The sequence below is a fragment of the Diospyros lotus genome, chromosome 11, assembly GCF_014633365.1.
Source record: "Diospyros lotus cultivar Yz01 chromosome 11, ASM1463336v1, whole genome shotgun sequence".
Taxonomy (NCBI): Eukaryota; Viridiplantae; Streptophyta; class Magnoliopsida; order Ericales; family Ebenaceae; genus Diospyros; species Diospyros lotus.
The window spans coordinates 27,047,926-27,062,395 of NC_068348.1; the positions used below are offsets into that span (position 1 = coordinate 27,047,926).

At 36.8% G+C, this 14,470-nt stretch overlaps 2 protein-coding genes across 4 annotated transcripts; both read left to right on the top strand.

The window, feature by feature from the left end:
- The first annotated feature begins 862 nt into the window (after nt 1-862).
- LOC127813586 (F-box protein SKIP31) lies at nt 863-8,456 on the top strand. Of its 2 annotated transcripts, XM_052354629.1 has the most exons (9): nt 866-1,118; nt 1,206-1,463; nt 1,596-1,669; nt 3,087-3,162; nt 3,493-3,603; nt 4,288-4,462; nt 4,589-4,707; nt 7,770-7,830; nt 7,906-8,456. In XM_052354629.1, the coding sequence occupies exons 1-9, from the start codon at nt 1,041-1,043 to the stop codon at nt 7,974-7,976; spliced, it is 1,023 nt and encodes a 340-aa protein (XP_052210589.1). In that variant the 5' UTR covers nt 866-1,040; the 3' UTR covers nt 7,977-8,456. The 2 variants fall into 2 exon arrangements, 1 of the variants encoding a protein (XP_052210589.1); XR_008026152.1 differs by lacking the exon at nt 7,906-8,456 and having other exon boundaries at nt 863-1,118; nt 4,589-4,814.
- Nucleotides 8,457-9,883: 1,427 nt separating this feature from the next.
- LOC127813753 (glycine-rich protein A3-like) lies at nt 9,884-14,430 on the top strand. 2 transcript variants are annotated; one of them, XM_052354890.1, is made up of 3 exons: nt 9,884-10,049; nt 12,927-13,237; nt 13,912-14,430. In XM_052354890.1, exons 2-3 carry the CDS (start codon nt 12,955-12,957, stop codon nt 14,166-14,168), a joined length of 540 nt encoding a protein of 179 aa, XP_052210850.1. In that variant the 5' UTR covers nt 9,884-10,049; nt 12,927-12,954; the 3' UTR covers nt 14,169-14,430. The 2 variants fall into 2 exon arrangements, with proteins under 2 accessions (XP_052210850.1, XP_052210851.1); XM_052354891.1 differs by lacking the exon at nt 9,884-10,049 and adding an exon at nt 12,175-12,220.
- Nucleotides 14,431-14,470: the final 40 nt, after the last annotated feature.

Sequence of the window (14,470 nt, forward strand, 5' to 3'; positions counted from 1 at the left end):
TCTTTTTGCAATTTGTCTCCTCTCTTTTGACGAGGTGACTAATTAAATAGCGAGGCGATGATTGATCGACAGTGAGTCTACAAATTTGATAAGATCTCATTTGATAGGGGCAATCAATGCAATGGCGATGGCTAGGATCGACAATAAGACAACCAAGCAGCTTGTAGATCGATGGTGAGGTGAGGATCGACGATAAGTCTTTAGATCTGATGAGATCTTTTTCAATGGGGACAACTAACGCAATGGTGATGATTAGGCAACCGATGGCGAGGCAACCAAGTAGACTGTAGATTTGATAAGAAGGATTGATGGTAAATTTGTAGATTTGATGAGAAAGATCGACGTTGAGTCTATAGATATGATGACAACAGGAAAGATTAATAATGAGTAGACCAACATTAGTTTAAAGATTTGATAGAATAAAAAATAATATTTATTCAGTTAATACATTTATGAATAGTCTTGAAATTAAGTAAATGCCACTCGTTGAAGAGGATATTATTTTAGGTTTAATTGGTCATAAAATAAAAATATTGAGCTAATAAGGTCACAAATTAAAAATTAGGTTTAATTAATCTCAATTGAAAAAATTATGGTCTAATTTGAACCTTAATTTTAATTAAGAAGACATTTTCACCCTTTAGGTTTCTCATGCTCAAAATTGATTGAGAAATAAAATAACTAATTTTTCAAAATTATTTTAAAATTAATGTTCAGAATAATTCTTTATTCCTGTTTCCAAAATTATTTTTAAATAAAATTGTTATTAATAAACATTCAATTTATTTTAATAAATTTCAAAAATTATATATAAGAAATACGAAATTCCAAACGACTGTCTCGAAGAACAAGGAAAGCGTGACGATCACGAAGTTTCGGACCCACCCGACCCGACGCATCGTCTGCTCCGTTTTCTCTCCTCTCTTTATCATCCTCGCCTCGATCCTCTACCGTATAAAAGGCCACGATCGGCCGGCGTAAGATTCCGGTCCCCTGTGGCGATAATCTATCTCCTTCTCGATTTCTGAAGGCCATTAGAGATGACTATCTCGGACGACGAAGACGAAAGCCTCGCTCACTTCCTCGAATCCGAAGTCCTCTCTGAGTTCTCAGACCAGGTTTTAATCACACATATTATATGCATAGATATGTAGGTATATATTAGGCCATTCGATTCATTTACTGGTTCGGTGGATTGGTTGCAGGAGGAGGATGAACCGCAAACGAAGAGGCTACGTGTGGCGGACGACGCCGGCGAAGGATCTTCTGTCGTGCCGTCGTCGATTGTGCAATTTCAACCACCACCGCCTCCAATGAGTAATATATGTGTGAATAAGGACTGCTGTTGTGGTAATAGAGATGGCTTCCACGAGCGACCGAAGCCGAGAAGCATAGAAACCGGTTTCTTCAGCAAGATCCCTTCGGAGCTCTTCCATCACATCCTCAAATTCCTCTCCTCCGAGGTACTCTCGATCTATTATCTCTCGGCCGATAGATAGTTTATCTTTATTATCGGGAAAAAGCATCTTCCCTCTTCCCTTTGTTTTGGATAATTGTGGTTTTCTGATTGTTTATGGTGATGGCAATGGATGCAGGATCTTGTCTCTTGCTCTCTGGTCTGTAGGTTCCTCAATTATGCTTCTTCAGATGAGTCCTTGTGGCGTCGCTTGTGAGTCAAGATAATCTTTTTATCTTAACGATTCTATATACAGGGGAAAAAGGAGGATAGTTGATTTGTTTGTGCAATTGTTTATCATTTGTTCAATTGGAGCACATGCAATGTGCATAAACACTTTTTGGCATCAAAATGTGATTTTATTTTTAATTTTATATTTTCTACATTCCATGGCTGTGGATCAAGTCAATTTTTAGGAAACCTTACTCCTTGTAGGCTGGTAATCAAACGGGCTTTTCTGTGTCTTTCTTCTTTCAATGAAAATAGGATGAAAGGACTCCGTTATTTCTTTTTGCTATCATCTGACTTGTTTTTTATTTTCCCATCAAATTTACATAATTTCTTCTATTAATGGCCAAGGTGCTTCTTTTGTGATGTTTCTCAGTGGTTTGAAAAGGAGTAGGGAAACTAGAAGATGCATGTACAATTGAGATTTAGGGTATTGTAGCTAATAATGATTAACCATCCAATTGGAGCTAGGATTTATGGAAGGAAAGGAAGAGAAGAAAATAAAATAATTTATTTATATACAATTTTACATGTACATAAAACATTTACTTTGCTTTTCTTTTCTTTTTTTTTCCTTCCACAAATTCAAGTTGCAAACATGGTGTAAATATGCTTATGTGCATTTGCGTGACTGGAACAACACTCACGTACATGATTCAATATAGATATACTTACACTTTCAGGGAATCAAGGATTCAGCCCCTGAATGAATTAGGTTCCTCTTCCTACTTGTGGAGTATCACCTGTTGTATTTCTTTGTTAAGTGCTAACTGTAATTTAGCAACATTGAAGCTAGTCATCCTGCTTGCTTGGGCATTCAATTGGTATATTGCTTCACTTTAATAGCTGGATGAGGCTGAACTTCTCTTTCTGTCTTATAAACTTTTTAGGAATTTTTTCTGCAGAAGTCCTGGAATCAGAATTGAGATTTTCAGCTTTAGTTGTGGAATGAGTCACATGGCCTTTCAAACATGAATATGCACCTTATATTCTACTGGTTCTAAAATCAGTGGTGTTTTTTACTTTCTCGTAGAATTTGTATAGAGCTGCTATGTAGCACACTTGGTTATAGATACCATCTCCTAGTTTATAAACCATACACTTCTTGAGGCTTGTTCAGGGAGGTGATTAATCTCTTGTTTTAACTTTTAACTTCATTATGCTATTGTCAACGATCAACAAAATGCATCATGACTCACACACAGCCTTCCTTCAGCTCCTTTTTTCAGGCAGCAGAGAAGGCATTGCTTCAACTAAAATTTGGATATTTTAGGGGTTTTTACTGAATGTTGAAAATGGTGGTGTTTTTATTGCAATTTAAGTCTAGTTCAGGTCATGTCTTCACAACAAAATGGTGCATTTTATGCATGAGTTGATTGGTGGTTTTGTAAACTTCTTATAGGTACTGTATGAGGTGGGGATTACTGCCCCCTACAAAAAAGTTGCGGGAAGTTGCTTGGAAAAGGCTTTACATTCAGGTGCATTTCAGACTTTTAGGTTCAATTGAATTCTTCTGTTGGCAGCATGGGAGAATCTTATCAGAAATTGACATTTGAAAATCCTTCTATATCTTTGTTTTAGATACAGAAAATTTTCTTTCTTCTTCTTGTTCTTCTGCTTCTAATTTGTTAGGTTAAAGGAAGATTCTTGATAGAAATTTCCCCTGAAACTGCTTTGGTTTTCCTACATTATATTTGTTCTCTGATGTTTCAAGGATGCCCTAACTGTTAATTGAACCATTCCGTGCTCATTATTAATGCTGGATGATGAACAAAGATTTTTACGGGGCAATATTTTTCTTATTCCAGCGTGATGAAGAGGACATGATTGAATTTGTTAGGAATTGCCCCTCTGAGTTCAAAGAGTACTACATCCAAATGCAGGCAGCTAAGAGAAGCCAAGCACCTCTTCCTTCACAGGTAAATAGGGGTAGCTATTGGACTGAATCTTTTGCTTTTGGTGGAACCACGATTTTCTTCTTTTGTACACTAGTAAAAATCTATCAGGATTGGAATATAGTTCATAGAATTTTCTGGGCATGGAAAAGGGATTTAGGTTATCAGACTTTTTGAGTGGGTCTCTGGAAACATTACTTTTCGTCAGGAAAAATGTGGTGCCCCCCACCCCCTGCACACATGAGACCAAAAAAAAAAAAAAATGAGAGAAAAGAGCCTTCTCTTTTAATCACATGTTTAGCTGAAAATTGCCTCTTACCAGGCCACAACTGAAAGGCAGTTTTTATCCTTTTTTGGGATAAGCCATCTGTGGGCTAATCTTGAACTTACTTTGCTTGTGCAAGTACACCATGTGTGAGTAGATGTAACGTGTATGCATGCCAGTTCTTGGGCAAACACACAGGTAGCTAGTCCTCATGCATGAGCAGTAGGGTCGAACCAATTGTGTTCACATTTGGTTTTCTTCATGATTTATGATGTTGAGGATTGGATCAACTGCATGACTCAGTCCTAGGGCACAGTGAGAATGATGTCATTGTGCATTCACAATGTACTGGAGGAGAGGGCCTTTTTAGATGAGCCTCATAAAAATAAGCAAAGGAATTTATTTCTAATTATTTACTACATCTTTTCCTTGTGCATCTGAAGGTGAATGATGATCAAATCGTTCTTGACAAGACTGTTTCTGATCAAGTGTCCATTTGGAAAAGCAGCAGAGGCCTGACTGATACAATGGTCTCTAACCATGATTGCTCTGGAGAAACCTGTACTTATTATCAAATAGGAGATGTTTTTGTTTGTGAGAAGACAGGGCGGGTTCATGGTATGAACACTATTTGTGGTTATTAAACATAGCAACCTTGTTTGTTTGTTAAACAGGTCTAATTGCATAGATTTTATAAATGGGGTCTGCAAAGATTATTGGTGTATATTTTCTTTGTTTATGCAGTTTGTGATGATACCTGCAGAGAAGCTGTTTTGGATCCAGGAAATGAGCTTTTGGTTTGTACAATATCTGGGCACTGTTTTGATAGATTACTGTCCCCTGCTGAAATGGAGCCAGATCCTGTAAGAAAGGCATCCTATTGCTTATACTAACTTCATTTGTTTTATACTCAATTCTGAGCTGGTAGACCACCATCATGCACCATAAAGTCTGCAAAACTTGATATAAGGTATATATTATTACAATGACTAACACAATTCAGCCCGGAAACTGCTACAACTCAGTCTTGTCCATTATCATTATTGACCTAGGGCTATGATCACTATATAGAGTGCATTTTTTGTTCCAATCATAGTAAGTGGGCTGAAGATAACTTACAAGCACATGCAAATAATTTGGAGAGAATTTGAATGCCTAAATTTTGTTGTGTATGTTGTTTCGGTGTTCTTTATTCTCTATTTCTTTTTCTTCCATTTGATCTAGATCCAGGAATTCTGTTCTTTATGGTTCTAAACATTTTCAGATTTATGTTGATTTTCTTTTACACGCCTAAGATGGTGATGTGGTAGGCTCATATAACCTAATGATCATGAGCATAACCTTGCTTGTAGAATCCCAATTTGTTTACTCGTTGTGCTTATGTGTATTGCCTCTGCCCGTTTCACATTCCCCATCATCCCCATGTAAGCAATTGCTCCATATGTGACTCCGCATGGCATGAATATATCTTCATAATCTCTCTTCTGGAGATTGCATCTTAATTGGGCGAGGTAACCACTTGGTACCCATCACCATGAGGTTTCTCAAGGGATAATGTTGGTATATATTTGGCCTGACTGATGGAACTTTGTCTAAGTGCTCCATATTATCCTCTCACTACAGGTATGAGCATGGCACCTCCTTCAGCTAATGGAATTCTAGGCCGAAAACACTCTTGTGACAGCAATTCCCGTGAGTGGTGCTCCACCGTGTGAAGTCTTGCTGTTTGGCTCTGCCAGCATGCTCTCCATGACTTTTCAATCTCAAACCAGAAGGATATAATAATCTAGGTTGAGGTGGACCAAGCATCCCTGCCGTTCACAACTTATGGGGGGCTTTTTGAATTGTAGGTTAGAGGTAAGTCTCTTCAAGGTACTCAGTGAAGGGGCTTTGTGTTGATAGGTGAGGGAATTTCCTTTTCAATTTTTTCTAGTTATAAGAGAGGGAGTTTTCAACTATTGGTAGATTGTGGTCTATCAACTGTTGTCAAATTCATAGATGGTGTCAGTACTTCTGCTGCTTTTGGGACCAACACGTTGCCCCACTAATGGATATAGACTATGAACTATCCATGTTCCATGGCATTTATAGTCTTTGCTTCTATTCTACAAATGGGGGACCTAAGACCTTCATTACTACGACATTGAGATCTCATTTTCCCCTGTAGCTCACTCAGATGCTCCCATTCTTCCTTTTCTCTCTGATAATTGTTCTTACAGTCTTCTGCATGCCTATCATTGCTCCTAAGAGGCATCTCTTATTTTCTCACATCCAATCCTTCCAAATTGTATTCCACCACAAAGATTGCTACTAATTTAGTACTTAAATGCTGACTGGGTGTATGCCATATCCTCCTATGGAAGTCTCCATTAGCCCACACGTGTGAGATTTCTCAACAGTGATATATGGGAATACCAGAAAATCTCATGCACATATTGAATATAGTATGTTTCTTTCTAAGTATCAAGAGTAGCCAAATACATTTTAAAGATCATAGTCCACTGGGGAAAACTTTACCAATTCAGCACTTAGCTGTGTTCATTCCCGCATTCTGCCTTTTGTGATTGATCCAGGAATGAACAGCGCTTGAAAGAGAGAGTATTTCATCTTTTTTAAGCTGGCATTTGAGTTGGTTTTTACGTGTTAGAATATTGAGAGCCTTATGTGCCTAAGTAGATTATGCTCTGTTCAATTAGGTCTGGAGACATTGTGTGAAAGGACTCAGCTCCTGCTCTTGTTTTGGCTTTCTATTTTCTTTCTTTCTTGTTTTTCTGAAAGAGAAAAAACATATGCTTCTTTGGGAAATTTTCACTAAATTACCACATTTTTAAAAAAATGGCTCAAGGCCAGCCTTTTGAAAGTTTTTACTAGAATACGATATTCCCCATCACCTGGGATGCCATGCTGGAGGGAGGGCCAGCATGGCTGGGCAGCATAAGCAGAACTGCCTTTGGGACTTGCAATTCCAGGTTACAGTGCAGAATTGCCTATGCCAGAAGCAGTTTTACACTGCTACAATCCACTATCCTAATTATTTGACACCAACCTTTCTGGTGAAAACTGGGAATTTAGGCCTCCAATCAAGGGCTTTGGCAAATGGAAGCTACTCTTTCATCCTTAAAGTGCACCCCATTTTTCCAGAGATTTCAGTCTCAACATCTGCAAAATACCAATTAAGTTCACCAATCATCAGCGCAGTAGTTGGAGCTAGCCATTATGTTTGATTTCACCAGAGACTTCTGGTCTATGGCAAGAACAAGAGTTGTTTCATAGACAACTAGGGTCAGTTTCAGTGCTTGGAGCCAAGCTTCCCATGTTGGAAACCATGGTGTGACGCTCTTTGGCAGCACTGAAAAGCAATAGCTGGACCTATTCAGCGCATTGCTTGTTCCAGCTGTTTTCTGGTGAGAGCAGTTGAAATTGCTTGAGGGGCCAGTGGCTTTTATTCTGGGGAGATCCGAGTTGCTGTGACAAGCATAAGAAACGAAGTAGGCAGGAAGTGTGATTGCAGCGGTGTTGGAGCATAGGCAGTTCCATACCACAGCATATGAGTCTCTTGTAGCACACTAGTGATTCTATCCCTCTGCCTAAAACTGCGTTTGCTGCCCAACTAGGATGGGATCCCAGGGGACAACAAAGGTGGTATATTGGTTAATATTTTGAAAAGGGTGCTATTTGCCATTTTAAAACGTGGTAATTTTTGTAGAAAGTTCCTTCTTTGGAGTATTATATCAAGCAAAAATCAATTTCTAGTTACCCTGTTGAACTTTTAACATATCTGTCATGAAAACTAATCATTAAAATGGGATCTCCAATTTCTTATTTTGAATGCCAACTTGTCCAAGATTGCTTTGATATTTTACAAACAGGATATATCAGACTTTGGATTTGTTAGTCATCCTTGTTCTTCCTGCTGAAAATACAGGAACAGCAGCAAGGTGGCGTTTCAGATGAAGCAGAGCCATTCATGGGATCCGGTCGATTTGGTAATTTCTCTTCTGCTACCCACACAACATGTTTAAGCAAGCTTATTATTTATCTGGTACGTTTGTATTTTGCAGCTCGGGCTTATCTTTTGGGATATAATTGTGCTGATGAGAAGGAGCTACAAGCTGCTTTGAGGTTTTGCTGATTTAGATCTCTCCCTATCCATAGTTGCCCGATCATGCTCAGAAATGGGACATTTATCTTATCTTTGCTCTTCCTTTTCGAAAGTAACTAGGGTCGCTCTATCCAAGTACTATGTATATGAAAGCATGGATTAGTTTGTTTACCTTTATTAGGGCATATTTAAGTTGCTTTCTGTCACCGCACCAACTCTTAAAATGCTGCTACATTTTGTATTGTGCTCAGTCGGTCTAGTAATTAAGGTAAATTGCATCACCTGGCATGGCAATTTGCATTTGTGAGTCTCTTGCATTTTGCTCTGTCCTCTTGGTTTTGGCCGAAACCTTATTGATCAGCAAGTCCTTTGACAATCTTTTAGCTGGCAAGGCTGTTCACAATGGTACCATATTCTGCTTCTCTATGGCCTAGTAGTCTGTACGCAGGCTGCAGCAAAATGTTATTGTTTTCTTTGCAATCATCTAATCGAAAATCCTCCCATTCTGGATGCTTTTTTTTTTATTTTATTATTATTGTTATCAACAAATAACAACTGTATGTCATTTATATTGTTTCTGAAGATATTTTTTAATTGTTTTTGTGATTTAAAAAGAGATGAAAGATTTGACTTTGTATTAATTGTTGAAGGGGCGATCAAACTTGGAACTAGTACGTGTTGGTTTGTTTTCTTAAATCTTAAGGAATAGACTATTCTTATCAAACCAATAAGAAGAAAGCTGAGTTGATTGGATTTGAGGAATGGTAGGATAATGTAGCATTATAATTATATTGAATACTATATCTCATCTCATGGTAGCTTTGACTGAAAAATTAGGTGAGAAGATAAAAAGGATTTGAAAAGAAATATCAAATATCAAACTATAATATAAGATTATATTTACATTATCTTTTAGTACAAAAAGGCAGTAAATGGGGATTTGGAAGGAGGAAAGATACAACTCTTTTAAATATTTCTAAAATGTTTTATAATATTTCCTTTTTATTAAATTTATTTTCGCTTCACACAAAACCTATTTGATTCATGTTTAACTAATACATACTTAATTGGATATTCTCATTCTTTTCCACTATCTAACCATATTGGCAGGTAAGTGACGATTCAAAACTTGCATGCTCTTTGATTTTTCACAGATTTTTCCTAAGTTTCTAACATCTCTTTTGATTTATCACCACCCCCCCCCCCCCCCCCTTTTAAATTATTATAAAATCATCCCTTGTAATTGATTTTTTTTATCTTATTTTTATTTTTATGAATTTGCTACTTTGCCAACGCTTCTCTATATTCTTGATCATTATTTTTAAAATAATATTATTTATCTAGATTAGAGATAGATTTTCAAATTAATTGATATTTTTTTTATTAAAAAATAAGGAGGCTTAGATATAAATATAGACATTTACACCTTTTTCAGTTTCTAATAAAAGGATGCCAACTTTTAGATGAATAACATTACTTCTATTTTTATGAAATAATTTTTATAAAAATTCAGACTTTAAGAAGGTCTTTATATTATTATATATTAACAATAATAAATTTATATTATTGCATAAGGGATGATAAGAAAGGTAATTTACCAATATACGACTATTCATGTAGATGCATTGTTATCTTGATATTTTTTTTATAAGTTATATATGTATTACTTAAAAGAAATTGGTTCTACTAAAATTTAAAATATTGAATGATGCGTGACACGGTAAAAGAAACAAAAAGAAAGAATATATGAATAAATTATTATTATATTAATAATATTTAAAATTGTATCACATTTATTAAAAAAAAATCATTTAATTTGGCATGGAGATGGAGACACAAAATAAAATAGAAAAGCTCTTAAAATTGGATTCGCAAGTTTTCATAATGATTAAAGAGCAAAAATAAAAGAAGGGAGGGGTAATGCGTGTCAGTGTCAATTAAGTTCGAAATGCCGAAAGAAAGGCGGCGCACGATTGTCGGACGCGACTCGTACGCGTTAGATTAACGCGTCGAATCATCAATACAGATCATCCCGTGTATCTTTAACTACGAATTCTCGCGTTTCGATTTCTTCCTGAAACAGTTCTGGGTTTTCAACAACGGGTATGCGCTCTCTTTTCTCTCTCTCCCTCTCTCTCTCTCTCGCTCTCGTCGTTGAGTTCTAATTTGTGATTGCCGTAGAGTGATTTTATCTTACGTTAATCGGCAAATTTTGTTCGGATAAATCAACCATTTTTTACTTTCAGAAGTTATACGATCAGCATTTTTTTTGATAGGGTTGTTTCCTGTTTGTCTCTGGTTGAATCTTGGTTTCTTGGAACAAGAGCTTGTTTTTGGAGGAAACGAAAAGAAAAGGGTTTGTTGTAAATTAAGAAACTCGAGTCATGCATGCTTGTTATTTTGAGTTGCTGGGAGCAAATGGCATGTGTTTGATCTATTCGAATTTGAGGGGAAGGAGAAAAAGTAAAGAGAGAGAAAAGGATATAGGCTGATGCCGGGAATCAAGAAACTTGATTTGTGCATTTGATGATGGAATTTATTTGTCGGTTGTGTTTGTTAGAACTAGTGGCTTATTTTTGTGAATTGTATTCTGGGTCTTGTGGAGCAAAATTTGATTGATGTGTTTTGTTGCTAAGAATTTGGAGTAAAGCTAAGAAAAGAAAAAGGGATTGGTACTTCTAATCTAGAAACATGAGTCGTACATTTGACAGTAGAATTGTTTGTGATTGTTGTGGGATAAATTCTTGGTTACTTTGTGTCCATAATATTCTGGGATTCTGGAGCAACAAAACGGTGTATTTGGTTGCTCAGAGTTTGGACGAAATGAGAATAAAAGAAAAGAAAATAGGTTGGTGGTGTGAGTCAAGAAACTTGAGTCATGCATTTCTAAATACTTAATAGAATTGTCTGTGGGTTGGCTAATTTAGTTCTTGGGTTTTAGTGTTTATGATATATCCTGGCCAGAGCAAAATTGAGGTGAGAAGAAAAGGCAAGAAAAGAAAACAAGGTGATACAAATTAATCTAGAAACAGTATCATGCTTTTGATGACATAATTTTTTTGTGGGTTGTGTTTCATTGAATCCTTGGTTCCTTTGGGTCCATGGTATTTGGGACAAAATACATGTGTTTGATTGCTGACAAATTGGTGTGAAGAAAATAAAAGGGGTTGATTCTTACTTAAATCCTGCTAATAGTTTTTTTTATCTCTCTTAGTCTAGTGGATAATTGTCTGACATGAACCTAGGGCTTAACCTAGGATCAGTTTGGGAATCGGAAGAATCTGATTCCACCAAGGCCAAGAATAGAAGGAAATTAGGGGGGAAATTTGAAAGAATGAGGGAGAGATTAGAAGAATTGTTAGGGGGAATTAGAAGAACAGAAAAGAAGGAGATGAAGATCAAGAAAGGGGAGAGAATTCAGATTTCAATTCATTAATTTCTTTGATAAGGAAACAAACCTATTACACCAACCTTATATAGGCATATTTGCCTTCTAAGAGCCTAGCACATGCTCCCATGTGCTTCTAACCACTTGCTAAAATATCCCTAACAAACTATTCTACCCTATTACAATAATACCCTTTTATTGCTTCATGACATTATCCTCTCACCGGATTATTGACGATACACTAAATTTGAGTTTTTTAAATAATATTATTTGAAAAACTATTGAAACAATATTTGGTTGATTCTAATTACCAATCTAGTATTGAAAAGGGAAAATGCATAAACACACTTAGCAAGCGTGTTTTTGGTAAAACAATGAATGCGTTTGCGCATTTATTGTTTCCCACACTTGGACAAAAAGCTAGTACTAGATTGGTAATTATTTTTAATCTAGTACTGTTTGGGTAATTTTTTAAAATTATATTATTAAAAAAAAACATCCAACAAATTCAAAACCAGTAAACAGATTTATGATATTTAAGTAATTGGCCTTACATGTTTATACAGAACATATATTGGTGATATGTTTATGGATGTGGAATTTTCTGAATTTTCATTTTCTATGTGGCCAAACAGATTTGTGATATGTTTTTGTCTGAGTAGTCGTCTTTTGCCTCTTTGGCAACAAATATATAGATTTCTGCCCTATCTAAATCAATGCATATAATTTGTCTTCGTTTCTTTCTATCTTTTCTTAATTGCAAGGATATTCCCATGGGGTTTCTTACCATGACCCTGCTTTTTCATTCCCAAGTTGAAGGCCCATAAAAATGTTTTGCAGAACTAGGGAAGGAATCGGTCAGGCATGGCAATGGAAAAACTATTTTGTAAGACCTGGCCTGATCTGATTGACCACAAAATCACTGTAATTTGTATCTATCTTGTAATGCAGCCGGGTGTGAATCTTTTATTGTCGAACAGGAGACATGGTTAAAATTCACTCCTGCTGTGAGGGAAAAAAAAGTTAGCGAGTTATTAACTATGCTCAGGCCACACTTACGGACTTATAAGAAGACAAATCATTGAGGTTCCTATTTCCACTTAGATTTTAGTTCAGTTCTGCCTAGTTATGGAAACAAAGAGGAGAAAGAGGGGCCATTTTAACAGTAGAACATCTTTTCTTTTTGGTCATTTTTAAGTTCTAACTGTTGTAGACACCTTTTGTTGTGTAATTTGCAAGGTTTGTCCAATAAGAAGGGTGAGATAGTATCATTGTATTTTGGGTTTATTGCCATAAAGACTTGCCCTACTAGCCCTAAGATAGAACATAGCATTTAAATGAGGTTAAATATTCTCTTATTGAACTTTTTTACTAAATGTTAGTTATGCCAAAATGCCTTTCTTGGATGTGATCTAGGACCAGCGACCAGAATTTTCTGCTTCTGCCTATTGAACAAGATGGCAGAGGAAGTACACTATCAATAATGCTTTCTTTAGCACAGTATTTTGTTTTGGTTCCACTGATACGCGTGATTTGATAATTATGATGTACTTGCATTGTTGGAAACTGACGTGTTGTTCTTTGTTCCTCAGGAATTAGTGTTTTTGTGTTAACAAAACAATGGGGAAGGATAAAGATAAACACCAAGATGGCGAGAAAGGGATTTTCTCACAATTAGCTCATGGGTTAAGTGGATATCCTCCAGGGCAACACGCTCCATCACATGGTGGATACCCCCCACAAGGCTACCCACAGGCAGGATACCCACCGCAAGGCTACCCACAGGCAGGATACCCACCACAAGGCTATCCACAGGCAGGATACCCACCACAAGGCTACCCACAGGCAGGGTATCCCCCTGGTGCATATCCACCTGCTGGTCCATCTGCTTCACATCATTCAGGTATGTATCTTTTTTTCAGGATTGTATTGGTAATATTTTGTGTTGGACGGAACTGCTGTCTAATAATCAGGGGAAATAAAAAGATCTACTGCATGTTATCAAGCTTTCCTTCCTTTTCAAAGTTTTCTGCTGGAAAGCATAAGCAAAACTAAGAACGTGTCTCAAAATTCAATGTTACACACGGGGATGATGGACCATGGGTGTTGGCATAAGCAAGGGTTCAAACATGTTATTGTGGAAGGTGTCATGCATATCAGTTTTATTAACAACAAAAAACAATATATCAAGCCTTAGTCCCAGTATGTGGCGATATATTTTGTTGTTGAGGAAAATGTTAATACAGTTTTATCAATGACCAATAATGTTTTTCTGGAGACATCTACATATCATAGGTTTCATAAGGAGAAACTTCTCAAATTTGTTTTTGTCTTCTTGATCGTGGAGAGAAAACCTTTAATTAAATTAGTAAATATATAGACAGCTTAATCAATGACCAAAATTGTCATTGTGGAGAGGCATCCTGTAACCTGTATATCATATGTCAGATGTGGAGAAACTTGTCATTTAACAAATACATTGTTTTGGCCTTGATTATGGAGAACGAACTTCTCACTGAATTAGTTCCACCCCCTCCCTTTATGCTGCTGTTAAGTTCTCGGATAATCTATTTTCAGGTCCAGGCTTGGGCTCAATGCTAGCCGGGGGCGCTGCAGCAGCAGCTGCTGCTTATGGTGCGCACCATATATCACACGGCAGTCACAATCTTCCACATGGTGGTTACCAACATGGTCAGGGTTATGGTGGTTACCAACATGGTCAGGGTCATGGTCATGGGAAATTTAAGCATGGAAAAGTTAAGCACGGGAAATTCGGCAAGCATGGCAAGGGCCATGGTATGTTCGGGGGAGGGAAGTTCAAGAAGTGGAAGTGATCCTCTGCTCCTTATAGATGCATGTCGGCTCTACAGTTGCTGATCCTGGCTTTTACTAATAAAACAAAGACTTTAATGTTAAGTAGGCTTTCCTTTCGCTGTCCTTTCTGGACTTGTTGCCTTCTATGGTTGTCTTATAGTGCTTGCCTACCTTGGCAAAATATTTTATATCTAAAGTGACCATCCAGGAGTTGTGCTAAAATGATCATCCTCATGGAGCTTATGTGCTGAATTTTATTTAAAGCAGTAAGTTTTATTTTAATTGCTTGTCTTTTGTTTGGTGTAATTTCGCATATCGGCTT